Below are 27,255 nucleotides of genomic sequence, written 5' to 3' on the forward strand. Positions count from 1 at the left end.
TCTATTTCTGCAAGAACTCACTTTTAATAACTCCCATGGTATATGCATATCGGCCCACCTTGAGTCAGAGAGGTGTGCTGTCCGAGCTCTGAGACACACTGTCCGGCCTTTCATCATGCCCCTCCACCGTTCTGGTGCCTCCCCTTTGTCGCTGATGTCATCAAGGGGAGGTGCCAGAATGCTGAAGGGGCTTGATTTAGGGTCAAGCAGCATGACTTGGTGCTCCGGTAGCCTGCCTCAAGTCACGGAAGATTTGCATATACCATGGCAGTCATGAAAGCAAGTTTTTGCAAAAATATAATACATGCTTGTTCTAATAAACATATGTGCAGCTTTTGTATAATATAGCAGGGAGAGGCATGGGGCCAGGTTAAAATGCATAATGCTGGTGACAGAATCCTTTTAATACATTTGCCCGCTCTAGCAACACCCCCATGCGCCAGACCGAAATTGACACCAGCAACCAGCTGGCGTGGGTTTCAGCTATAATTTACACCAGTTTATGGCATAGAATATAGTAAATCTGATGAGCCGTACACGGCCACGTCCACTAAGAATTGGTCCGCCTCCTTTTTTTCTATTAAAAAAAAAGTGTTGTGAGCCAGAATAAAAACTCAAATATTCACAATTTCGCCATTTGCCCCTACATTACAACTTTTTGACACCACAACTCTGGCACAAGGCAGATGATATGGGTGCCCGATTTTCACCATACTGATCCTACACATGCTCTAAATCTTCTAAGAAGTAACACATGTGTTTTCTGTTCCTCCAATGTTCTTGCCCTGCATGTTCAGGCCATGTGATGCTGGTAGGTTTGTTTTTTTGGCCCAGAAGTACAAGATTTCAAAGCAGTTTTGGAATTTATTCAGCCCTTTTGCACAAAACGCCATTGTAAATGGAATGCCTGCAGAATGCTGGTGTCTAGTTCCCCACGCCTGCCAAACCAGTTCTGTATTAGGCAAACAGGGAAATCTCATAATATCTGAAAGCTTTGTAAGTTCCAGTGCACATAAAGCTCAGACGTTTCACTTTCTTAGGAAGGATAAAGGGGTTCACACTCTAATAAGTTGGTGGTTGATCACATAAAACTTATCAAATTGAACATGTTCATATATAAAGTACATAAAAGGTTAGTCAAAGTGTATATTGATATTATTCTCCCTCTGAATACGGCTCAGCTGCTGGCGCTCTGCTGTAGACAGTGCCCAGCGCTGCAATCCCAGTTCCTTCAGTTTAGGTAGCTTTACCAGATTGGAGAGCAAATGAATGAACCACGGTCCACATTCACGGGACGAAGCAGGTCTTAAGCTAATATCTAATTCAACTATGTTCTTCAGAGATGACACGCTTTCAAAGAATAGAGACCACCCTTCGTCAGGTACTGTGTCATTGTAGGCAATGTCCAGCTGCTCTAATTCTTCTAGATGACCATTTTGTGCTGCAGAGGCTGAAATACATGGAAAATGAAATAAAATGACTCAAATGTATGATATTTTACAAAATTATATTGCATGTCTTCACTAAACAGAATCACTTCTTAAGTAAGCCCTCTAGGTCAAGTTGGCAAGACAACCTCTTTCAAAAGAATACTTTAAAACTATCATTCAGTAACTCTCCTCAAAACAGCCAGAAAAATGCCAATTTCTCTGTAACTAAATAAAGCATAAGGCCTTATGTCCATGGGGAAATTCGGGCCTGCACAAAATCCCGCAGCGAGTGCCTCCTGCCCCGAAGACATGAGGCCAGAAAATCAGATATACTTACCTGTCCGGACGCTGCAGATCTGCCCTCCATCTGCCCAGCAGGTGTGCTTGGCACACTAGCAGCATGCCACGCGCATGCGTCGTGCACCGTGCACATTTTTAATTTTTTTTAACTCCTGCTTTCCCGCGGCACAGCACAAATACAGCTGAAGGTGTGCCGCGGGGTTGGACAGCTTTCATAGCCTTCAATGGAAGCTGCAGGAGCCCCGCACAAAATGGAGCATGCTGCGGGTGCTTTCCCGCATGTGCGATCCGCGCGCCAGGGAAAAATGACATCCGCAGGTATTTAATTACCTGCGGGTGTCCAATGCATCCCTATGGGCGCAGATCACGCTACGGGACACCCACGCGGATTTACAAATCCTATTTTTCCTGTGGACATTGGGCCTAATTACTATTTTACTGCAAGTGTAGCTTCTGATTGACCAATATACGGTAGGACCAGTTGTTAAGTTCTAGCTAGAAATGATCTGTTGGGCCATTTATAGCTTCTGCTTTTTTTTGTGGCGCAAAATATTATAAAGCTGAAATATGTCTGATTTAACACATATTTGTAATTCTTAGCAGCATAGTATGCTAATTAATTTTCACCAAAAAAAAGAGAAAAGTTTCCAAAACAAGTTTCAGTCCAGAAAAGTTAACAGTTACTTATATTTTTCACAACTTAACGAAAAAATGAGCTGTTTCATCAGCTGAAGCTATGATGTGACGTACCTGCGTGTGACCGTATCAATCTATATTACTGGTTTTAGCTGCTACATGCCATACTTAGGCCGTATACTCATGAGCGTATGCATAGAATTACATGCGCAATTGTGCCACATATTTGCTGTACTTTTTGAACGTGCAAATAATGCATATTTGCATGCGCAAAAAGACATGCAATAATGCTCTCTACCATTGAAATGGCCAATTAGTTTGATGAGTTTCAAAGGTGCTGTTTCCCTGCACAAACGTGAAGGGGGAAAGAGCATGCTGCATATTTTTGGGTGCAACTGAAGTCAATGGGCTCTATTCTCTGCGTACTGCACAGACAAAGTTTTCCTGCACAAATACGTCCGAGTGAATCCGGCCTTACTGAGATCACCTCTGCAGCCAGTGATGGGCTTGGGCAGTCACGTGCTAGTACGGACATTTGAAGTAAACCCTTGCAGCCACATATTATAAAACAGACTATTGCTGATATAGTACAAACATAATTACCTATGACTGCCAGGTCCTGTGTGACCAGATTGCAGCTGCTCAGTAGGAGTCTTTGTAGGCCTGTAGCAGTCTTAAGAGTTTCAGAAAGCAGTTTCAGGTTTCCTCCAACACATTTATTCCAGGAAAGGTCCAGCATCTGAAGGTCCATTAGGTAATGTGAGGCTTCCGCTAGAGAAACATGTTATAGTTACTTGTACTGTTCAAAGTGCTTGGCATGTAATTCAACATATACTGTACTGCGCACTTGTGGTCAAAAGAAATAATGACCTGAAACTACAGACCAAGAGTAGCAAAGTTCATAGAGGTGGCAAATTATCAGCACTGGTTGAATCTTTGAAAAATGTACCTTCCGATGCTTTGAAGAGGTGTAGATTTTCCATTATGATGATGGGTTGACCACATATAAGGCAACGAAGACAGAAATACTGATCCATATTCCAGAACATCAGCCTTCATTGGCTTACAGTACTGTGTACATGTTTTAGGCAGGTGTGGGATAAATGCTACAAAGTAAGAATTTCTTTAAAAAAAAATAGAAGACTTCTGATTGGCTCCAAATTTATTCGGCAGCTGGAGAACAACCCCAAACATATAGCCAATGTCATTAAAAACTATCTTCAGGGTAAAGAAGAAGAAGGAGTCCTGGAAGTGATGATATGGCCCCCACAGAGCCCTGATCTCAACATCGAGTCTGTCTGGGATTACATGAAGAGACAGAAGGATTTGAGCAAGCCAACATCCACAGAAGATCTGTGCCTGGTTCTCTAAGATGTTTGGAACAACCTCTGACGAGTTCCTTCAAAAACTGTGTGCAAGTGTACCTAGAAGAATTGATGCTGTTGTGAAGACAAAGGGTGATGACTAGAGATAAGCGAACGTGCTCGTTTAGAGCAATTACTCGATCGAGCATTGTTTTTTTTCGAGTAACTGCCTAATCGGGCAAAAAGATTCGGGGGATGCCGGGGGTGAGCGGGGAGTTGCGGGGGGGGGGGGGGGGGGAGGGAGGGGGAGAGCTCCCCCCTGCTACCCGCCGCTCCACCACGCTGCCCCCCGCCCAAGTGGGCAGTTACTCGAAAAAAGCGATGCTCGATCGAGTAATTGTCCTAAACGAGCACGTTCGCTCATCTCTAGTGATCACACCAAATATTGATTTACATTTCTCTTTTGTTCGTGCACTTTGAATTTTGTTTGACAAAAACCTATTATGACTTCTATATTTTGAAAACATTCTTACTTTACAGCATTTTTCTCCGCACCTGCCTAAAACTTACAGCACTGTACGAGCGTCAAAGATGGCATTTCAGATGTCTCCAATGTATTCAATAATAGCAATACTTCAATTATACATTTCACAGTCATTTACTGGAAACTAATCAGCTGGAGGCTGATTGCTTTTCAGTTGGGTCATCAGAAGAAGCAGAAGGCAGCTTCCAGAGTGCCGTGTCAAAAAAAACCAAACACCTGCTTTTATGGAATACAAAGATTAGTTTTTGTTACTGCCAAAAAAAACCAAAACTTTTTAACACGACACTTTGGAAGCTGCGTTCTACGTCTTCTGATGATCTATATGGTTGGGTAACAAGATTATTTCTACAGAGGAGCAGCCATGCTTTGCACACGATTGGGTGCTGTTCTGCTCTCTTTATGGGTTGGCTTTCAGAAGGTGATAAGTTGCCGATGCACAAATATGTTTTAAAGTAATTTTTAGCTATAGATGCATACTCAGTCCTGCGAAGGATTCCTTCTTTAATGTGCAATTGCTGATATTCACGAATCTCAGTTTAGGCAGAAAACGTAGCCGGCTGAAAAGATGTTCTGAAGAAAGTCCTATGCTTTTGTTGGATGACATATCCAGAGACTGAAGGTTGGATAGGAGTGGTATGACCTGAGCTAGAATACAAATACAAAGCAATTAGACAAAATCTCAACTTTTCATTGTTTCCTCTGCCTTCCTATTCATCCACAATTCCTTCCCCCATAAACATGTATGCGCAGGTTGGTCGCACATGCGTGTTACTACAGAAGGGAGAGGAATATTCTTGTTGCTGAAGAAGCAAAGGTATAGTTATGTTGAAATCCAACAAGCTGCTTTAGGCTGGCCATACACACTGGATAATTGTCGGTGTCCACTGACAATATAATGTATCCTCATGTCTGCTTCTGGATAAAATAAGGATTGGGCATGTTGCATTTCAGCGTGTCTGACCATTTGTTCCATTAGGAAATAAGCTGTTCCAGAGAGGTTTGACAGATTAGTCATTTACATTTCCACTCTGCGGTAACCGCATGTGGACGAAGCCTTACCCAGGGTGGCCAATGGCTGCATAAGTTTGCTGGTAATACTGTCCTTTTACTCACAAAGTCCTCTGACAATTAAGGCCCTTGTACACGGAACATTATCGTGTAAAAAATCTCTCTCTCTCACAAACTACCGTTGACATGCGCAGCGTCGCAGCGGGGAGGGCTCAAATCTGACACATCAGCGGTGGGGAGGGTCCAAAACTGGGGCGGGGTCGAACACGGCGTGATGCTCGCTCAAGTAGCGAGCACCATCGAGTATGCTAATACTCGCACGAGCATCAAGCTTGTAAGAGTACGTTCGCTCAACTCTATTCATCATTCATTTTATGTAGGCATAAAAATCATCATTAGCTCGTTCACTAATCATTCGGCTTAAATACCGATTATTCAGTCATTCTCATTCACGTATAGAATAAATTAATTCAATGCCACATTAATTAGTACTATTAAAAAATAAAATTCGTCTTGCAATTTTCCCAGAATGAGTGCCCTGTCTCTTATGTATACTCAGTTTATGTGTTATGTTATATGGCACCTTTTAGGACCAATAGGTACCTGTCACAGCAATGGCTGCATTGTAAACACTTTAAGAATACTTGGTAAGGCTGCTTTCTCACCTGCGTTAGAGTCAGTTCAGGGTTTCTGTCTCTCTGCTCCATTTTTGGAGGAAAGAAACTGAAATAAGGCTTTAAAAAACTGATCTTTTTTTCTCATTGACTTTAATTGGGTTTCAAAAATATGGAAAGGTCTCCGTTCTGTCAGATTTAGTTTTTTTCTTTTCTTTTTAATTTCCATTGAAATCAACGGGGGGAAAAATGATCCTTTTTTTTGTTTTATTTCAGTTTCTCTCCTCCAACTAAAGGAGACAGAAACCCTGACCTGAGCCCTAACACAGCCTAATTTCAACCTTCACATTTGGAATTGTTAACATAGATATGTAAATTTTTAAAAAAATCATAGTATTACTCAAGGCTTTAACATCATCTCTGGAAAGACAGCATTGATGAATATCTAGTAGTTCCAGTTGTTTGAAGGCCGTCAGACGTGCCGCAGCCTCACAGAATCCACCACCTGTTGCCTTATTGCATGATAGATCCAGTTTTAGTAAATAGGGCCAATATTGGAATGCAGAACCTACCCGAAAAAGAAAAACAAATCAATTCTTCATAAAGCTAATAAAGCGAAACATCAATAAAAATAGGTTTCTAGCAAGAAGAGAAAAAAGCAGATTATGCAAAGGCATGTTTCATACGTATGCAGATATTTAATAGGAGCTAATAGCTGGTTACATACATATAAATAGATGTGCACATTACAGGTGAAGACACATGTCTGAGAGACCATTTTGTATGAGCTGAAACGGAATGACTAGTGACAACTGAGCAACTAAAGACCCACTTAGACATAAAGATGATTGCTCAAAAGATGGCTTTTGAGCGATCATTTTGCATAAACTACTAATTGGTACTAATGCCTATTAGTACCAATTAGTAGCGTGTGAGCCGCTGGGAGCTGTAGTCAGGGAACAGACCACCCGCTGTTCGCTGAATACTTTTACTTTGTTCTGAGCTTCCTGCAGAAATCAGCTCAGTGAATAGGCACACAGACCTGGCTAAGAGTTAAATGGATGTCATATGCAACCAACCAACCAACCAGCACTATCTACTACCGTATTAGTGGCCTAACCCTGAGGATGGTCTATCAATAGTTTACAACTGGACAACCCATGTCACTTACAATATGTCAAAAGTACAGGTATACTATATCTGTGCCATTTGTCTAAGAACATCATAAAAAGAAAGAATATAGCATTACTGCAGTCTCCAGCCATTCTTCGTGACAGCAGCCTTTATGCTACTATGTATAACAAGGTGGCTGTTATAGAGTGAGGAGGGCAGCGGACTACTGTGGACTGATAAGCAAACATCTATTGCATTTCTTCAACACTGACATTAACAAACATACTGTATATTTATTTTCTGCCATCTGGCACTAAGATATAGAGAAAGAGATTTCACGCTCTGCATTAGAGATGAGCGAGCACCAAAATGCTCGAGTGCTCGTTACTCGAGTCGAACTTTCAGTTATGCTCGAGAGTTCGTTTCGAGTAACGAACCCCATTGAAGTCAGTGGGCGACTCGAGCATTTTTGTATATCGCCGATGCTCGCTAAGGTTTTCATTTGTGAAAACCTGGGAAATTCAAGAAAGTGATGGGAACGACACAGAAACGGATAGGGCAGGCCCTTCAGCTGAGACATTCAGCTGAGAGCTGCCCCTAAGCCAATCAGAGGCAGCACTCACTCACGTATTCATGAATTCATGAATGGGTGTGAGTGAGATCTGCCTGTGATTGGTCAGGCTGTGACCAATCAGAGGCAGCTCATTCAGCAGGCGGGGATTTAAAATCCCCGGCTGCTGAATACTACTCACAGCTGTTCAGAGCAGTTCAGGAGGACTGCAGCCGGCCGCGCTGAACTCCGTCTGCCGGGACCAGGTGAGTATATATTTATTTTTTATTTTTACACATTTCTGGATGAATTGCAGGGAAGGGCTTATATATTTAAGCCCTTCCCGACAATTCATCCCGCGATCGCCGGCAGCCCATTGCTTTTAATGGAGCCGGCTGTATTGCCGGCTCCATTGAATTCAATGGTCAGTGCTCGTTTAATCGAGACGAGTACCGCGTGGTGCTCGTCTCGAGTAACGAGCATCTCGAGCACCCTAATACTCGAACGAGCATCAAGCTCGGACAAGTATGCTCGCTCATCTCTACTCTGCATTCTTAGAGGAAGGCTTGAGAAGACAAGCAAATTCAGGCTTTAAATGATGTAGGAGATATAGTTACTGACTCAGAGAATTGATGCCGTCCTGCTCTAGGCCCGTAGAGCGCAGTTTTAGGATGCACAAACATGAACAGTTTTTTAGTTCTTCAGTGATATTCTTTATGGCAGCTCCAAGTTCTTTATTTTCTGAAAGTTCCAAAACTTCCATTCTTGACATCTTGCTAATAGCCTGTGCTAAAATGGGGAAAATATAGCTTAATTACACAAAATAATTCAATCATTTCTATATATGAACAAAACAATAGTAAGGGAGTAATGTCTTTTCTGTTCGATAGCCTCTCTACCCTCTTCAACAGTACAAGAAGATAAAAGATGTAAGCACTCTATACTGTACTCCCTGCTTTGGCTCAGGGGACACATTGCCAATATATTATGCAATATGCAATGGGCAGAAATACTGATAACATATTAACCCTTCCAACACTTCTGTAAAATAGAGAGTGAGCACACGAGTTTCCACAAGAGAGTGCGGATCTGATGAAGTCTTCTCTACTAACCAAATCTTGGTGGTTTTACAGAGATTACTCGTTAGGGAATGTAAAGGACTACATAAGGATAACTACAATGGAAACTCTGGTTTATATTCGCTAGCTTTAGCTATTTTGGGGGGTTAGTGACAGATAGATATGGATAATGTATTTGTACCTAGTGAATTGCCATCCTCTGCTTTAAGACTGCACTCTGTTAGATTTAATGACTTCAATTCACAATTGATTGAGAAGTGTTGTGTGAGCCTGGATAAGGCTCCTCCAAGTTCACCGTTCCATGATAAATCCAATACTTGCAGATTGGGAATATGCTGAAGTGCTTCTCCTATGTAGAGAAAAAAGTGGTTGTATATAATAAATGGGATATATTTTACTGTCATCATACTTTACATATAATATTGTTACTAGTAATTATTAGGAAATTATAGTACCAGTGTTTCTGGTGGTGCAATGCGCCACACAGCTGTGCTACATGGTACATCCATTATGATCCCCACACATCACAAAACTCTACTACATTCATCCTGACCCCACACATTACACACACAGCTCTGCTACATGCATCCTGATTCACACACATCACACACACACACACACAGCTGTGCTACATCCAGGCTGATTTCCAGATATCACTAGCTTAGCAGACTCCTGGATACAGTGATCAGCCCCTGGTCATGTGATCCCTGACTCCCACCACAAAGGTGGTCACATGACGGTGATGCCATCACAGGTCCTGGTGGCTGCTGTCGGCTTATCCAGTATACAGTACTTTCCAACAAACAGCACAATGGATCCTACCACAGCAGTGATGTCACCGCAGGTCCTTCAGCCAACCGGATCTCTGTGGTGGCAGTAGGCCGGTGTCTTCTGTCAGGAATGCTGAGTTGTGTCTGAGATAATAATGGCTTAGTTGTATTCTCAGTGTCGTTTTTGTCCTCCGCTTCCAAGAGCCCTAACTTTGTTGTTCTCCTCTTGGTCAGGCTCTGTGTTTTATATATGTTGTAGGACCTGTGATGACATCACCAGAGGCGGAGCAATGGCATCATCAGGGGCAGGGCATGAGAAGCACCTACACACAAACATACATACTCATGGTCAAGTGGTTGTTGTTAGTTTGATGGTCATCAAAGCAAACAATACCTAAGGATATTTAGTTTCACCAATACACCTGTGATATCTACATCCCTTCTACAGTCCCCATAGCTAGCAGTAGTAGACAACCTGTAGAAACAACTTATAGACAGAACCACGCTGTGTTTGTAGCATATGATAAATCCTATTGTTTATATGTAAACCGTGGACCATCACATGATGGTGCACCATAATAATACTAATCTTTATTTGTATGGCGCAAACATATTCCACAGCGCATATAATTATCATTATTATTATTATGATGGTGCACCATATGGTGGCATGCAGACTCCCTGCAATCCCATGTGCTTGAGGCCTTAGTATTTGGAATTGCAGACACTTGGCATACTGTATGATGTGTTTTTAAGCCAAAACCTGAAGAGTAGATAGTAAGAGAGGAACATATAATTTAAAAACTTTTTGTTTTGGCTAACCTTATACTTTTTTAACCGTATAATAAAATAAAAAGTGATATGGAATCCACAGCAGTCTGTTGGATCCTACTCTACCTCAACTCAAACTTAATCGCTTTATTCTGATGCAGCTCTTTTTTACAGCGCAGCATCACAATACCAACACAGATCTCCCGTGTGGATAGCAGCAGGGACCCAGCTGTCAGATGATAGCCCATTATCTGCTCTAACAGTGGGGGCCGCAGAAACCACTTATCCCTACTGTTTAACCCTTTACATGCCACAGCATTTCAAAGGCTCACAAAGGGGGGGGGGGGGGCTCCCTCTGTCATCCATCAGACTTCCTGTGATGTGATCATGGAGTCCCAATGGGTTGCTATGGCACCCAGAAATTTGAAGATGGCCTCTGCCATCTGTGGTGGCCTATAGACCATCTATAAACCAATATAATACACTCATATACTGATGTACTGATGTATAGCAGTTTATTATACCAACGATAAAACATATTGACATTCAAGTCCCTTGGCGGAACAAATATAAAAAGTTTTAAAAAGGGTGAAAATATAAAAAATAAAAAAAACTCAAAACCCCCATCTTTCTTTAAAAAAGTAATAAAAATAAAATTTGGCAAAACAGAGGATCTTGGGGAATTCCTCACCGATTTTTTCACTGTCCTCCTTCCCAACGCCACTCACTATGATCTAGCAATCGATCGAGCACACCGGCTCCCTAAGCCTAAAGCTTTACCCGCATCTGTACCAAGAGACGTCATCGCACGTATACACTTTTTCCAAATTAAAGAAAAATTGATGGAAACCGCTAGAACCCCACCTACTCTTCCAGACCGCTTTAAAAATGTTACACTGTTTGCAGACCTGTCAGCGGCGACACTTTTACGAAGAAGAGCATATGCTACGAGCACAAAAATACTTCGCGAACACGGCATCATATACAAATGGGGCTTCCCGGTGAAACTGATTATCACTAGAAATGGCACTAAATTCTATGCACAATCTCCGGAAGAAGCCTTACAGTTTTGCAAGGACTGGGATATTCTCCCACAGGGCCACCCTGGACCACTTGGATCTAATGGAAAAAGGAATTCCCCATCCCTACGGGAGGAATGGTCCACAGTTCCATATAGCAAGAAACGCACTGAAGAACATTCTGTGGCCAATTAACACGACCTCCTACGGAACAATCATTACAGGACTGGGGACTCTCCTTACTCGGGTTGTTTCTCTTCTAAAACTGCCGTATCTGGCACGTAAACTACTGGTAACCGGTAAATCCAGTCCCCCGCGAGAACTATGGTAATATGTGTACCATTTATCTCAATGTTTCTTTTGTTGGCCTTACAGGCCCATATTTCTAGCCATTGTGTTTGGTATTTTGAGTTTACTTTGTTTCCCTTTGCTAAAAGGTCTGGGATGTGCTTGTACGTGATGGGGCTGTGGTCGTATTGTGATCGGGGGTGGAGCTGGGGGGCCCCACATAATAGAGATAATTCTCTTGGGCCCCACAGATCCCTCCCTGAATTCAGTGCACCTAACTTCTTGTATTATGGTACTTAAAATATTATCGATCAATGCCAAGGGTCTAAACTCACCCTTTAAAAGATCAATGGTGTGGAAGGAGGCTCATACAACTAATACAGACATACTATGCATTCAGGAAACGCATTTAAACAAAGAAGACATATTTAGGCTGACACACAAGCGATTCCCCCATATTTTCTCTTCTCCTGCAACACATAAAAAATGTGGTGTGTCCATAGCCATCAAGGATACAGTTGCACTTACGGTCCATAAAGAGATCATAGATGACAATGGACGCTACGTCATACTGATATGCTCTGTTAATAGCCTTAAGTATACTCTAGCCTCAATATATGCCCCTAATTCTAAGCAACATACATTTATTAAAAACATCTTAAAAACTATAGATCAGGTTAAAGAGGGCCCATTAGTGCTACTGGGCGACTTCAATAAAACTCTATGGCCCTCAGTGGACACTTCATCCACTACTCAGAATACAAACCAACCAACCTCTATTGTTCCCCTACTAAACAACAAAAATCTTTTTGATATTTGGTGCCTACAACATCCGACTGAGCGCGACTATACCTATTTTTCACACCCTCACAAAGTATATAGCAGAATTGATTTTATTCTGATAGATCAAAACCTTATAAAAAACGTTACATCTACGACAATAGGTGCCATAACATGGTCAGACCACGCGCCAGTAGCAATGTCTCTTCAAGAACAATTTAATCAACCACCTATTGTGACTTGGCGCCTTAACAATTACATACTACAACACCCAAAATATGCACCCCAGTCGCTGCAGGCCCTCCTAGATTACTTCGATCTCAATGACAATGGCGAGATCTCTGACCCAACATTATGGTGCGCACATAAGGCTACTATTAGAGGTCATTTTCTTAAACAAGCTGCTTATGATAAAAAACGCAGGAACGCCTTGCTACTGTCTTTACAAACGCAATTAGGTACATTACATAGATTAAATAAAACATCCTACTCCATAGATAGAGCTAGAGAGATATCAGCTTTACACCAGCAGCTCCAGGAGCTTCGTATCTATGAACACGATCTAGCTCTAAGGAAATTAAAATTAACATACTACTGGCAAGGCAATAAGACTGGGTCTACATTAGCGAAACAAGCAAAAATCCGTACAGCTAAAGCGCGTATACCCTTCCTTTATGACACTCAGGGCGTTAAGATATATGACCCTCAAGGCATTGTTGATGTACTGGCAGGCTACTACAAGACTCTATATAACTTAAAGGAAGATTGTTCAATCACCCAACCCATAAATACTGAAATATCCTCGTTTCTGGAAAACGTACAATTGCCCACACTATCTCCCGCGGAGTTGAATGCCGTTTCTCAGCCATTTAACTCAGCTGAGGTCCTCAAAGCAATAAAAGCACTGAAATCTAACAAATCCCCTGGACCTGACGGTCTCACTAGTGAGTATTATAAGACCTATAGGTACATTTTGGCCCCTTATCTCACCAGAGTATTTAATGATATAGCTATGAAAGGGCAACCCCCTCCAGAAATGTTGAGAGCTCTCATTATTACTCTACCCAAACCTGGCAAAACTCCTGATACCCCTACAAATTTTAGGCCAATCTCCCTCCTAAACACGGATATAAAGCTATATGCAAAAATACTGGCAAACAGATTAATGATGATCATGCCAAATCTAATCGACAAGGACCAAGTCGGTTTCATTAAAGGTCGTCAAACTAGTGATGGCACACGCCGTTTCATTAATATCATTTCTGTAGCTTGTGCCCGTGGAACCCCTTCTCTGCTCCTTACTCTGGATGCAGAGAAGGCGTTTGATCGCGTACACTGGGGGTATCTTAAAAAAGTGCTTCTGAAATTTGGCTTTGGCAGTCATCTGACTTCCTCTATAATGGCCTTGTACTCTTCCCCTTCTGCTCAAGTATATACCTCTGGTTCTATTTCTAAACCATTTGATATTTCAAACGGAACTAGACAGGGTTGCCCACTATCGCCAGCAATATTCGCTCTGGTGATGGAGCCCCTCGCCCATATGATTCGCTCATCTCCAGACATTTCCGGCATCGTAATAGGTAGCACTGAACACCGCATAGGCCTATTTGCAGATGATGTTATTCTTAGTCTAACATCCCCAGAATCCTCCCTCAGTACTTTATCAGAAATTATAGAAAAATTTAGTCGAGTCAGTTACTACAAAATCAATGCTTCCAAATCTCTAATTCTCAATATGGGAATTTCTAAAAACACCCAAGCAAAACTACAATCACTATACCCCTATCAGTGGGTAGATGGACAAATCCCCTATTTAGGTATTACCCTAACATTCCCTACTAGCCAATTAGGGCATATTAATTTAAACATTTTACTGTCTAGTTTAGAAAAAGACATCCAAAACTATATTAAATTACGAATCTCCTGGATAGGCCGCATTGCCCTTGTTAAAATGTTGTTACTTCCAAAAATTTTATATTTATTCCGTAACCTCCCTGTGGTTATACCCAATAGCACTTTAAATAGAATACAAAGTTTGTTGATGCACTATATTTGGGGCAATAAGAGAGCGCGTGTACCGGCCAAAGTATTATACCTCCACCCATCCCAAGGAGGGCTAGGGTGCCCTTGTATAAAGGATTATTACTATGCATCATTACTTGATCAACTTAAAAGCTGGTGGATAAACGATAGTTCTAAACACTGGATTCAAATTGAGTCTGATATTACTGGATACTCTAAACTATCAAATCTCCTATGGGTCTCCAGACTAACTAAGAGTTTCCCTACATCCTTTTCCCCTACTATCACTGCTACCCTTTGCATGTGGAAAAGAATGACTATAGTAACTAATTTCCTTCCCTGCCGAATCTTTAAAATGCCTTTGGAAGTGATCCAATCACGAATACCAGATATAAACCTTGACATGTGGCTGGATCTGGGCATCGGAAATATAGAGGATTTATTTGAAGGACCTGTTATGAAATCTTTTGCTCAGCTACATGCAACATACCTATTACCACATAAAGAGTTCTATAAATACCTTCAAATACGACACTATCTCTCATCACTAAAACCCCCGCCTACAGCCTTACTTACAAAGTTTGAGTCATTCCTATACAAGAGTGGGGAGCAAGCTGGAGGCATATCTAAAGCCTATGCGTCCCTATCATCTGGCTTACACCTAAAGAATTTTCTTTTTCAAATCAACTGGGAAAGAGATTTTCAGAAATCCTTCAACTCTGATCAATGGTCACTAGCATTCCAACTCAGTTTGAAGACCTCTCACTGTGCAAATCACCTAGAAACCAATAGGAAGCTTTTATACAGATGGTACCTGACTCCTTATCGTCTAGCAAAGATTTCACCACAGCATTCACACCTATGTTGGAGATGCCACAAACAAACAGGCACACTGATACATGTCTGGTGGTTGTGTGATTTGCTCAAGCCTCTATGGGAGCGAATACATCTGTCACTTTGCTCCATTCTACAGATTGACTTTCATTGGAGTGCAAGTGTGGCTCTTCTATCACTAGGCATAGAACAGTGCAATCCCCCTGACCTTGTGATCTTATCCCATGTACTGACGGCAACTAGATCAGCTATTGCTAGAAGATGGAAAAGCTCTGATATTCCCTCCTTATCCGAAATTTTCTTAATGGTCCAACACAACTGCGTAATGGAACATTTAATTGCCACTAAACTAGACCAGGTGGGAAAATTCAAAAACAACTGGGCAAAGTGGCTTCAATTCTCAGGTTATTCCTGTTAAGTCTTTTTCCCCGCACTATGATCATTGGGTTTAGGAAGGAAGAAGATGGGTGGTGTGTTGTGGCATTTGGCATGTATCTTACATAATCGACCACACTCAGCAGTATGGCCTGTCTTGGTGGTGCTTAACCCAGACCAACAGTTCCTAACTTTAAAATGTTGTTCCTAATAGTAATTGTTGTTACTGTTTTCCACAGGAGTTGTACTCTTGCATGGTGATTTCTCATCAGCTTTATGTCCACAACTGATGGGAAATAGCCATTATGGCTACCCTATAAGTGGTTATGCATATATAAGATCTGAAAGAACATAGTTATAATGGAAATATTCATCCAATGTCTATCAATACTGTGGACAGATATGCACATCTGTATGTATCGGAATCTCTATGCTTGTCTATAATGTACTTTATTTCCACTGTGAAAATTAATAAATAGAGATGAGCGAACACCAAAATGTTCGGGTGTTCGTTATTCGTAACGAACTTCCCGTGATGCTCGAGGGTTCGTTTCGAACAACGAACCCCATTGAAGTCAATGGGCGACCAGAACATTTTTGTATTTCGCCGATGCTCGCTAAGGTTTTCATGTGTGAAAATCTGGGCAATTCAGGAAAGTGATGGGAATGACACAGTGACGGATAGGGCAGGCGAGGGGCTACATGTTGGGCTGCATCCTAAGTTCACAGGTCCCACTATTAAGCCACAATAGCGGCAAGAGTGGGCCCCCCCCCCCTCCCAACAACTTTTACTTCTGAAAAGCGCTCATTAGCATGGCATACCTTTGCTAAGCACCACACTACCTCCAACAAAGCACAATCACTGCCTGCATGACACTCCACTGCCACTTCTCCTGAGTTACATGCTGCCCAACCGCACCCCCTCCCCCCCACAGCGCACACCAAACTGTCCCTGCGCAGCCTTCAGCTGCCCTCATGCCACACCACCCTCATGTCTATTTATAAGTGCGTCTGCCACGACGAGGGACCGCAGGCACACACTGCACAGGGTTGGCACGGCTAGGTAGCGACCCTCTTTAATAGGGGCGGGGCGATAGCCCACAATGCTGTACAGAAGCAATGAGAAATACAATCCTGTGCCACCGCCATCAGGAGCTGCACACGTGGGCATAGCAATGGGGAACCTATGTGCCACACACTATTCATTCTGTCAAGGTGTCTGCATGCCCCAGTCAGACTGGTTATATGCACCTTAACAGTAACCGCGTTGGTGGTAATGTGGTGGTGACTGCGGACCTAGTACCACGGTTGTATTTTGTTGGTTTTCGGAATGTGGCCAGGATTAAGTGGGCCGTGGCGGGGGGATGGTGGGGGGGCTCTCTTGTAGTGTCGGTAAAGGTGAAATTCTTGGACTGCCGCCAGACGAACCAATGCAAAGGCATTTGCCAACAATGTTTTCCCTGTTGGAGGAGGAGGGGGATGTTTTTGAGGCACTACGTGTCCTCTCCACGTGTCCGTGGTTATATGCACCTTAACAGTAACCGCGTTGGTGGTAATGTGGTGGTGACTGCGGACCTAGTACCACGGTTGTATTTTGTTGGTTTTCGGAATGTGGCCAGGATTAAGTGGGCCGTGGCGGGGGGATGGTGGGGGGGCTCTCTTGTAGTGTCGGTAAAGGTGAAATTCTTGGACTGCCGCCAGACGAACCAATGCAAAGGCATTTGCCAACAATGTTTTCCCTGTTGGAGGAGGAGGGGGATGTTTTTGAGGCACTACGTGTCCTCTCCACGTGTCCGTTCCATGTAAGCAATAGTAGCACTCAAGACAGGCCCCAGTAACAATTCTGAAGCAGCAGTATAGCGGGAGCGCAGTCTTCGTTCCATGTAAGCAATAGTAGCACTCAAGACAGGCCCCAGTAACAATTCTGAAGCAGCAGTATAGCGGGAGCGCAGTCTTCGTTCCATGTAAGCAATAGTAGCACTCAAGACAGGCCCCAGTAACAATTCTGAAGCAGCAGTATAGCGGGAGTGCAGTCTTCGTTCCATGTAAGCAATAGTAGCACTCAAGACAGGCCCCAGTAACAATTCTGAAGCAGCAGTATAGCGGGAGCGCAGTCTTCGTTCCATTTCAGTAGCCTTAGTATAGCCAAGGCACAAGTGACATTTATGTAGCTAAACTGTAGGCCAACCCCACACACCTTTCTGTACCATGAGTGCAGGCGAAGAACATAGAAATTACTATGATTACACTGTAGGTGAGGGCCCCAAAAAATTGGTGTACCAACAGTACTAATGTACCTCAGTAAAAATTGGCCATGCCCAACCAAGATGGCAGGTGAATCGCTTTGGTTAATGTGGCTTAAGTGGTAACTAGGCCTGGAGGCAGCCCAGTGTAACGAAAAATTGGTTCAAGTTAAAGTTCCAACGCTTTTAAGCTAATTGAAACTTATAAAAATTGTTCTGAAAAATTATTTGAGTGAGCCTTGTGGCCCTAAGAAAAATTGCCCGTTCAGCGTGATTACGTGAGGTTTCAGGAGGAGGAGCAGGAGGAGGAGGAGGAGGAATATTAGACACAGATTGATGAAGCACAAATGTCCCCGTTTTGGATGGTGAGAGAGAACGTAGCTTCCATCCGCGGGTGCAGCCTACGTATTGCTTACGTATCGCTGCTGTCCGCTGGTGGAGAACAGAAGTCTGGCGAAATCCAGCCTTTGTTCATCTTGATGAGTGTTAGCCTGTCGGCACTGTCGGTTGACAAGCGGCTACGCTTATCGGTGATGATTCCCCCAGCCGCACTAAACACCCTCTCCGACAACACGCTAGCCGCAGGACAAGCAAGCACCTCAAGGGCATACAGGGCTAGTTCAGGCCACGTGTCCAGCTTCGACACCCAGTAGTTGTAGGGGGCAGAGGCGTCACCAAGGATGGTCGTGCGATCCGCTACGTACTCCCTCACCATCCTTTTGCAGTGCTCCCGCCGACTCAGCCGTGACTGGGGAGCGGTGACACAGTCTTGGTGGGGAGCCATAAAGCTGGCCAGGCCCTTAAAGACTGTTGCACTGCCTGGGATGTACATGCTGCTCGATCTACGCACATCCCCTGCAACATGGCCCTCGGAACTGCGCCTTCTGCCACTAGCGCTGTCGGCTGGGAATTTTACCATCAGCTTGTCCGCAAGGGTCCTGTGGTATAGCAACACTCTCGAACCCCTTTCCTCTTCGGGAATCAGAGTGGGCAGGTTCTCCTTATACCGTGGATCGAGCAGTGTGTACACCCAGTAATCCGTAGTGGCCAGAATGCGTGCAACGCGAGGGTCACGAGAAAGGCATCCTAACATGAAGTCAGCCATGTGTGCCAGGGTACCTGTACGCAACACATGGCTGTCTTCACTAGGAAGATCACTTTCAGGATCCTCCTCCTCCTCCTCCTCCTCAGGCCATACACGCTGAAAGGATGACAGGCAATCAGCCGGTGTACCGTCAGCAGCGGGCCAAGCTGTCTCTTCCCCCTCCTCCTCATCCTCCTCATGCTCCTCCTCCTCCTCCTGTACGCGCTGAGAAATAGACAGGAGGGTGCCCTGACTATCCAGCGGCATACTGTCTTCCCCCGCCCCCGTTTCCGAGCGCAAAGCAGCTGCCTTTATGGTTTGCAGGGAATTTCTCAAGATGCATAGCAGAGGAATGGTGACGCTAATGATTGTAGCATCGCCGCTCACCACCTGGGTAGACTCCTCAAAATTACCAAGGACATGGCAGATGTCTGCCAACCAGGCCCACTCTTCTGAAAGGAATTGAGGAGGCTGACTCCCACTGCGCCGCCCATGTTGGAGTTGGTATTCGACTATAGCTCTACGCTGTTCATAGAGCCTGGCCAACATGTGGAGCGTAGAGTTCCACCGTGTGGGCACGTCGCACAGCAGTCGGTGCACTGGCAGCTTAAAGTGATGTTGCAGGGTGCGCAGGGTGGCAGCGTCCGTGTGGGACTTGCGGAAATGTGCGCAGAGCCGGCGCGCCTTTACGAGCAGGTCTGACAAGCGTGGGTAGCTTTTCAGAAACCGCTGAACCACCAAATTAAAGACGTGGGCCAGGCATGGCACGTGCGTGAGGCTGCCGAGCTGCAGAGCCGCCACCAGGTTACGGCCGTTGTCACACACGACCATGCCCGGTTGGAGGCTCAGCGGCGCAAGCCAGCGGTCGGTCTGCTGTGTCAGACCCTGCAGCAGTTCGTGGGCCGTGTGCCTCTTATCGCCTAAGCTGAGTAGTTTCAGCACGGCCTGCTGACGCTTGCCCACCGCTGTGCTGCCACACCGCGCGACACCGACTGCTGGCGACATGCTGCTGCTAACACATCTTGATTGTGAGACAGAGGAGGAGGAGGAGGAGGAGGGTGCTTTAGTGGAGGAAGCATACACCTCCGCAGATACCACCACCGAGCTGGGGCCCGCAATTCTGGGGGTGGGTAGGACGTGAGCGGTCCCAGGCTCTGACTCTGTCCCAGCCTCCACTAAATTCACCCAATGTGCCGTCAGGGAGATGTAGTGGCCCTGCCCGCCTGTGCTTGTCCACGTGTCCGTAGTTAAGTGGACCGTGGCAGTAACCGCGTTGGTGAGGGCGCGCACAATGTTGCGGGAGACGTGGTCGTGCAGGGCTGGGACGGCACATCGGGAAAAGTAGTGGCGACTGGGAACTGAGTAGCGCGGGGCCGCCGCCTCCATGATACTTTTGAAGGACTCCGTTTCCACAACCCTATACGGCAGCATCTCAAGGCTGATGAATTTTGCGATGCGGACGGTTAACGTTTGAGCGTGCGGGTGCGTGGCGGCGTACTTGCGCTTGCGCTCGAACACTTGCGCAAGCGACGGCTGAACGGTGCGCTGAACTACACTGCTGGATGGGGCCGAGGACAGCGGAGATGAGGGTGTGGGTGCAGGCCATGAGGCGGTAGTGCCTGTGTCCTGAGAGGGGGGTTGCATCTCAGTGGCAGGTTGGGGCACAGGGGGAGAGGCAGGGGTGCAAACCGGAGGCGGTGAACGGCCTTTGTCCCACCTTGCGGGGTGCTTGGCCATCATATGTCTGCGCATGCTGGTGGTGGTGAGGCTGTTGGTGTTGGCTCCCCGGCTGAGCTTTGCGCGACAAAGGTTGCACACCACTGTTCGTCGGTCGTCAGGCGTCTCTGTGAAAAACTGCCAGACCTTAGAGCACCTCGGCCTCCGCAGGGTGGCATGGCGCGAGGGGGCGCTTTGGGAAACACTTGGTGGATTATTCGGTCTGGCCCTGCCTCTACCCCTGGCCACTGCACTGCCTCTTGCAACCTGCCCTGCTGATGCCCTTGACTCCCCCTCTGAAGACCTGTCCTCCTGAGTAAGCGTTGCACACCAGGTGGGGTCAGTCACCTCATCGTCCTGCTGCTCTTCCTCCGAATCCTCTGTGCGCTGCTCCCTGGGACTTACTGCCCTTACTACTACCTCACTGCAAGACAACTGTGTCTGATCGTCATCGTCCTCCTCACCCACAGAAAGTTGTTGAGACAGTTGGCGGAAGTCCCCAGCCTCTTCCCCCGGACCCCGGGAACTTTCGAATGGTTGGGCATCAGTGACGATAAACTCCTCTGGTGGGAGAGGAACCGCTGCTGCCCAATCTAAGCAGGGGCCCGAGAACAGTTCCTGGGAGTGTTCCCGCTCCTGAGCAGGTGTCATTGTAGTGGAGTGAGGAGGCTGGGAGGAAGGAGGAGCAGCAGACAGAGGATTCGGATTGGCAGCAGTGGACGGCGCAGAACTGCGGGTAGACGATAGGTTGCTCGAAGCACTTTCTGCCATCCAGGACAGGACCTGCTCACACTGCTCATTTTCTAATAACCGTCTCCCGCGTGGACCCATTAATTGGGCGATGAATGTGGGGACGCCAGAAACGTGCCTCTCTCCTAATCGCGCAGCAGACAGCTGCGACACACCTGGATCAGGAGCTTGGCCTGTGCCCACACCCTCACTTGGCCCTCCGCGTCCTCGGCCACGTCCACGTCCACGTCCTCTAGGCTTACCCCTACCCCTCAGCATGCTGTATTACCAGTGATTAGATTTCCCAGGCAGGAAATAAATTGGCGCAAGACTGCAGGCCAAATATAATTTTTGCCCTTTTTGGAAAACGAAAGGCCCCACTGCCTCTAGTGAATGAATTATCTAAGTTTAATAACTGTGCTGTGTCCCTGCTTATGTGTCACAGAACGTGAGGGTAGCAGAGTTATTAACTGTGGCAGAGCAGGTATTTTTTTTTCCCAATTAAGGAAAGCAAATGGCGAAGCCAGCAGTAAAGCGTAGCTGGGTGCGTATGATTTAGCAATGTTTTTCACGCAGCTCACACGTCTCCACAGGCGTAAGGACGGACACAGGCTGGACAAATAGATTTCTTTTCAGTTTTTTCCCACCAACAGGCAGCACTGCGTATATTCAATGAACCTGAGAAGTTTAATAACTGTGCTGTGTCCCTGCTTATGTGTCACAGAACGTGAGGGTAGCAGAGTTATTAACTGTGGCAGAGCAGGTATTTTTTTTTCCCAATTAAGGAAAGCAAATGGCGAAGCCAGCAGTAAAGCGTAGCTGGGTGCGTATGATTTAGCAATGTTTTTCACGCAGCTCACACGTCTCCACAGGCGTAAGGACGGACACAGGCTGGACAAATAGATTTCTTTTCAGTTTTTTCCCACCAACAGGCAGCACTGCGTATATTCAATGAACCTGCGAAGTTTAATAACTGTGCTGTGTCCCTGCTTATGTGTCACAGAACGTGAGGGTAGCAGAGTTATTAACTGTGGCAGAGCAGGTATTTTTTTTCCCAATTAAGGAAAGCAAATGGCGAAGCCAGCAGTAAAGCGTAGCTGGGTGCGTATGATTTAGCAATGTTTTTCACGCAGCTCACACGTCTCCACCGCCCGTAAGGACGGACAGAGGCTGGACAAATAGATTTCTTTTCAGTTTTTTCCCACCAACAGGCAGCACTGCGTATATTCTATGAACCTGCGAAGTTTAATAACTGCGCTGTGTCCCTGCTTATGTGTCACAGAACGTGAGGGTAGCAGAGTTATTATAACTCTTGGAGAGCAGGTATTTTTTTTCCCAATTAAGGAAAGCAAATGGCGAACCCAGCAGTAAAGCGTAGCTGGCTGCGTATGATTTAGCAATGTTTTTCACGCAGCTCACACGTCTCCACAGGCGTAAGGACGGACACAGGCTGGACAAATAGATTTCTTTTCAGTTTTTTCCCACCAACAGGCAGCACTGCGTATATTCAATGAACCTGCGAAGTTTAATAACTGCGCTGTGTCCCTGCTTATGTGTCACAGAACGTGAGGGTAGCAGAGTTATTATAACTCTTGGAGAGCAGGTATTTTTTTTCCCAATTAAGGAAAGCAAATGGCGAAGCCAGCAGTAAAGCGTAGCTGGGTGCGTATGATTTAGCAATGTTTTTCACGCAGCTCACACGTCTCCACCGCCCGTAAGGACGGACACAGGCTGGACAAATAGATTTCTTTTCAGTTTTTTCCCACCAACAGGCAGCACTGCGTATATTCTATGAATAATAACTGTGTTGTGGCCCTGCCTATACAATTCTTTCCCTGCAGTATCAATGGAGGGTGGAATGCTCTGCAGAGGCGATTTTGAGAAGCCCAAAAAAAATGCAGCACAGCCAACAGCAGCCTGGACAGTACTGCACACGGATAAATATGGCCCTAGAAAGGACCGTTGAGGTTCTTGAAGGCTACACTCACTCCTAACACTCTCCCTGCCTATGCAGCACTTCTGTCCCTAATGCCAGGTGCAACGGTCTGCAGAGGCGATTTTGAGAAAAAAAAAATCCCACTGCTAACAGCAGCCAACACACAGCTATCAGTGGCCCTAATAAGGACCTTTGGGGGGTCTTGAAGCCTACACTAACTACCAATTCTTTCCCTACAGCAGCTCCGGTATAAACAGCACTGTCCCTCATCTAACTCACACCGCATCTGAGGCGAGCCGCGGGAGGGGCCGACTTTTATATTAGGCGAACACCTGATCTCGCCAGCCACTCACAGCAGGGGGGTGGTATAGGGCTTAAACGTTGCAGGGGGAAGTTGTAATGCCTTCCCTGTCTTTCAATTGGCCAGAAAAGCGCGCTAACGTCTCAGGGAAGGAAGTGAAAGTAACCAGAACACCGCATGGTGTTCGTCACGAATAACGAACATCCCGAACACCCTAATATTCGCACGAATATCAAGCTCGGACGAACGCGTTCGCTCATCTCTATTAATAAAATATTTGTTTAAAAAAAAAAAAATAAATAAATAAAATTTGGTATCACCGCATTCACAATGACCCACAGAAAAAGTTAATACATTATTTAACCTGCACAGGGCACGCCATGAACAAAATAAATAAAAACATGACACAAAGTAAGCTATTTTCATATCTTGCCTCACAAAAAAATGGAATAGAAAATGATCAAAAGGTCATATGGCTAACTAAGTAATACCAATATAAAGTACAACTTGTCCTGAAAAAAACAAAAAACACCGTTGACTGAAAGAAAAAAATGCAACAGAATGTGACAATACCAGAAAACAAGCCCTCCTAGAGCTCCGTTGACGAAAGAATAAAAATGTTATGGCTCTTGGAATGTGGCAATGCCAAAACAAATCTTAAAAAACAGAGTTTCTAGTGTATAAAAATAGAAAAACATAAAAAACTGTATAAAGTTATCACCGTAATTGTGCTGACCACTGTTTATTCTGCATGCTGAACATTGTAAAAATGAAATTAAAAAAAATGTTCCCAATCCACTCCCCAAAAATTTAATACAAGTTTTATAACACATTATATGTACCCCAAAATGATGCGATTAAAAAAATACAACTCGCACCTAACAAGCCTCATATGATTATGTTGACGGAAATATTAATAATTTGTTTTTGTGTTGCTGCATTCCAAGAACTATAACATTTTTATTCTGCTATCTTTTGAAAGCGACAATGAAAAAAACCTGAAATATTGGTTCATCATTAGGGCATAAAATGGGTCAATCGCTTAATTGTCATACTTTTATTTAAACATTTTCAATTGTCTAGTTCATCATATACAACACAGTGTTTCTCCAGCCAAAGCAATGCGACAAGCAGAATGCAGCTCCAAGTAATTCGCTCATATATTTATTTTTCGGGAGGTGACAAGCATGTTGAATCTTCTGAGTAATGGATATGTCTTCCACACCTTAAATGTAAACATGCATGCAGAGGGCACAGCAGTAAGGAATCTCCCTCTGCGCTCCATTTTCTCATGAGGGATCAATATTATTTCAGAATGAAACTTGCAATAGTCTATCCAGTGTTTACTGGGAAGTAGACAGACTGTCATAGCCAGACACATGGACAAACTAATAGAGGAAGTTTTAAAGAGTTTGCAGTCTATAGGGAGTAGTGGCACAGATAAAAAGACTAAAGGCCCATTTGGACAGGATGAATGTCGGGCAAACGATGCCCGACACTCGTCCCCGCATGTACTCACTCCCGTGCTGTTAAACAGGAGCTAGTATCGCTGGCTCACAGCGGGGCGGCTGGAGGAGGTTTCTCTCCTTGCGCTCCGAAGCTCCTCTCCATTGACTTAACATAGCGGCCGTTCAGTACTGAATGGCTGCTGTTTACACTGAACGATGATCGTTTAGCTTATCGTCCATCGTTTATGCAGCATAAATAATTAGCTGATCGCTGATCGCTCCGTGTAAATAGCAACCATTCAGAATTAAATAGAAATCTCCTGCATCTTTCCCTCCCTCCTGCTGGCCATTTTGTGAGTGAGCCAGCAATACTAGTTCCAGTGCAACAGCACTGGAGCAAGTGTATCCGGGGACGAGCGTCGGGCATACTTTCCCCTACATTCATCCCGTCTAAATGGGCTCAAAAAACTTATTTGCTTTGCATATTATGCACACACTGTATGTGTGCATAATACATAGTAAATAGCGTAAATGAAAGTACATTAATTTTCATTGTTCCACTCACACTATCGTATATTTATTGCATATGTTACATGCGCAAAGAATGCAGCATGTTCTATTTTATTGTGTAAAGAGCCCTATTGTTCTCAATGAATGCATTTGAAACACAGTACATACGCAGGTTGTTAGGAGAGATGAGAAGGAAATTTTTTTTCATGCAGCATCGCAAAAATGAAAATAACGCAAATGAGAATTAAACCATTAAAAATCATTGGTTTCATAATCATGTGTTTTCACTCACTCTTGCATCGCAATAAAATCTCACGATTTTCTCGCCAAAGTGAAGACCCCCTCATTGTTCTCTCCTAGAATGAGCAATGCCTCTGGGTATTGTTGCATCTTTCTCCACCATAAGAATAGGTGGAGACAAAACGCACACCCACAACCAACGCCCCCACTGGATTTGCTGGGCTGGAAAATGGGGGCTGATCTAATAATGTAAGCTTAACAGTGAAACTAACCCTAACCCTAACCCTCCATCCAAGCCAAAACTCCCTCCCCACGCAATAATCTCCCTGCTCCGATGTCAACTGCAGCTGTGTGTTACTGGCAGTATGACTATGGAGGAAAGTAAGGCGGCCCCTGCTGAACAGCTGTGTGGGTTGCTGTGCTGGGCTGCTGGCCACAGCGGCTCCTATGCTCCATGCTGTGCTGCTGCTGTCTCCTACTGCTGCCACCACTCGCAAGCACAGCGGTAAGCAGCCGGGAGCAGAGAGCGCAGCGGGGACCTCAGGAAACCCGCCATCGGAAGTCAACTGCCAGCGCCTCCAGCAATCCAATGGGAACACACCTGCATGAACAGTGACAGGACACGCACAGCGCCGGAGCAGGGAGGATGCAGCAGCAGTGGATCAGCCCAGGACCAGGGACGAGTGAGAGCAGACCCAAGGGATCCCCAGAGGTGTTGCAGCACAGGGGGGACATGGCCGCAGGGACAGCGCTTTGTATCCGGTGAGCGCACATGTGACGATACCAGGGAGTGTAGCAGGGCAGCAGGAAGCAAAGGGGACAAAGCCCAGCGGCAGAGGGGTGATTGACAGCAGCCAGCAGGGGACATTATGCCCACCCATTCTCCAGCCCAGCCAATCCTGTAGGGGGCATTGGTTGTACGTGTGTATCTTGTCTCCACCCATTCTTATGGTGGAGACAAGATACAACGATACCATGCCTCTGTCTGATGTCCCATTATCAGGACGGGATTTCAGCCCCTGGAATATTGACAAAGCAGAAAATTTGAAAATGGTGAAACATCAAAACTATTTTAATTAAAATAACTTAAAGGCTTATTACAGTATCATCAAATGAAAGCTATCCATGATAAATAAAAAATTATGCAGTTTTCTATAATAATTTCAGTCTCAATTACTTATGGTTTTCAATGGTACCTGCCTGCAGTCATCTAACTAGAACCTTCTCACCTTCACTGTCTACTTCTTGTTATATGTATAGCGCCAACGTATTCTGCAGTGGTTTCAGGTAATTTATTTATTAGCCTCCCCCCTCCCCAAGCTGGGTACTCATTTTACCGACCTCGGAAGGATGGAAGGCTGAGTCAAACTTGAGCCGGCTACCTGAACCATGCGGGAAATGAACTTGCAACCTTCATGTCATGAGCGAGAGCTTAGGACTGCATTTCTGCTGCCTGAACACAAAAGTATACAGCTCATTACAAAACTGTTCTGATTAGTACACTGTAAGGGGTTGACTATTTGTTTGTTCATCACATCACCAGGATAGAAGTTTTATACTCCCAAAGTGAACAACGAAGTTTGCTGTTAGATGACTGCAAGCAGAGATCTT

At 44.9% G+C, this 27,255-nt stretch overlaps 1 protein-coding gene across 1 annotated transcript in view; it reads right to left on the minus strand.

The window, feature by feature from the left end:
- Positions 1–844: 844 nt before the first annotated feature.
- Positions 845–27,255, minus strand: part of LRRC31 (leucine rich repeat containing 31) — a 47,332-nt gene continuing 20,921 nt past the window's right edge. Inside the window, exons 5-10 of the mRNA XM_066600870.1 lie at positions 8,760–8,927; positions 8,121–8,288; positions 6,237–6,404; positions 4,692–4,859; positions 2,970–3,137; positions 845–1,450 (exon numbers count right to left, since the gene is read on the minus strand). Of these exons, the coding sequence (XP_066456967.1) occupies positions 1,134–1,450; positions 2,970–3,137; positions 4,692–4,859; positions 6,237–6,404; positions 8,121–8,288; positions 8,760–8,927 (1,157 nt within the window). The 3' untranslated portion in view covers positions 845–1,133. The remainder of the gene's footprint in view (positions 1,451–2,969; positions 3,138–4,691; positions 4,860–6,236; positions 6,405–8,120; positions 8,289–8,759; positions 8,928–27,255) is intronic.

This window comes from Eleutherodactylus coqui, chromosome 1 (assembly GCF_035609145.1).
Source record: "Eleutherodactylus coqui strain aEleCoq1 chromosome 1, aEleCoq1.hap1, whole genome shotgun sequence".
NCBI classification, from domain to species: domain Eukaryota; kingdom Metazoa; phylum Chordata; class Amphibia; order Anura; family Eleutherodactylidae; genus Eleutherodactylus; species Eleutherodactylus coqui.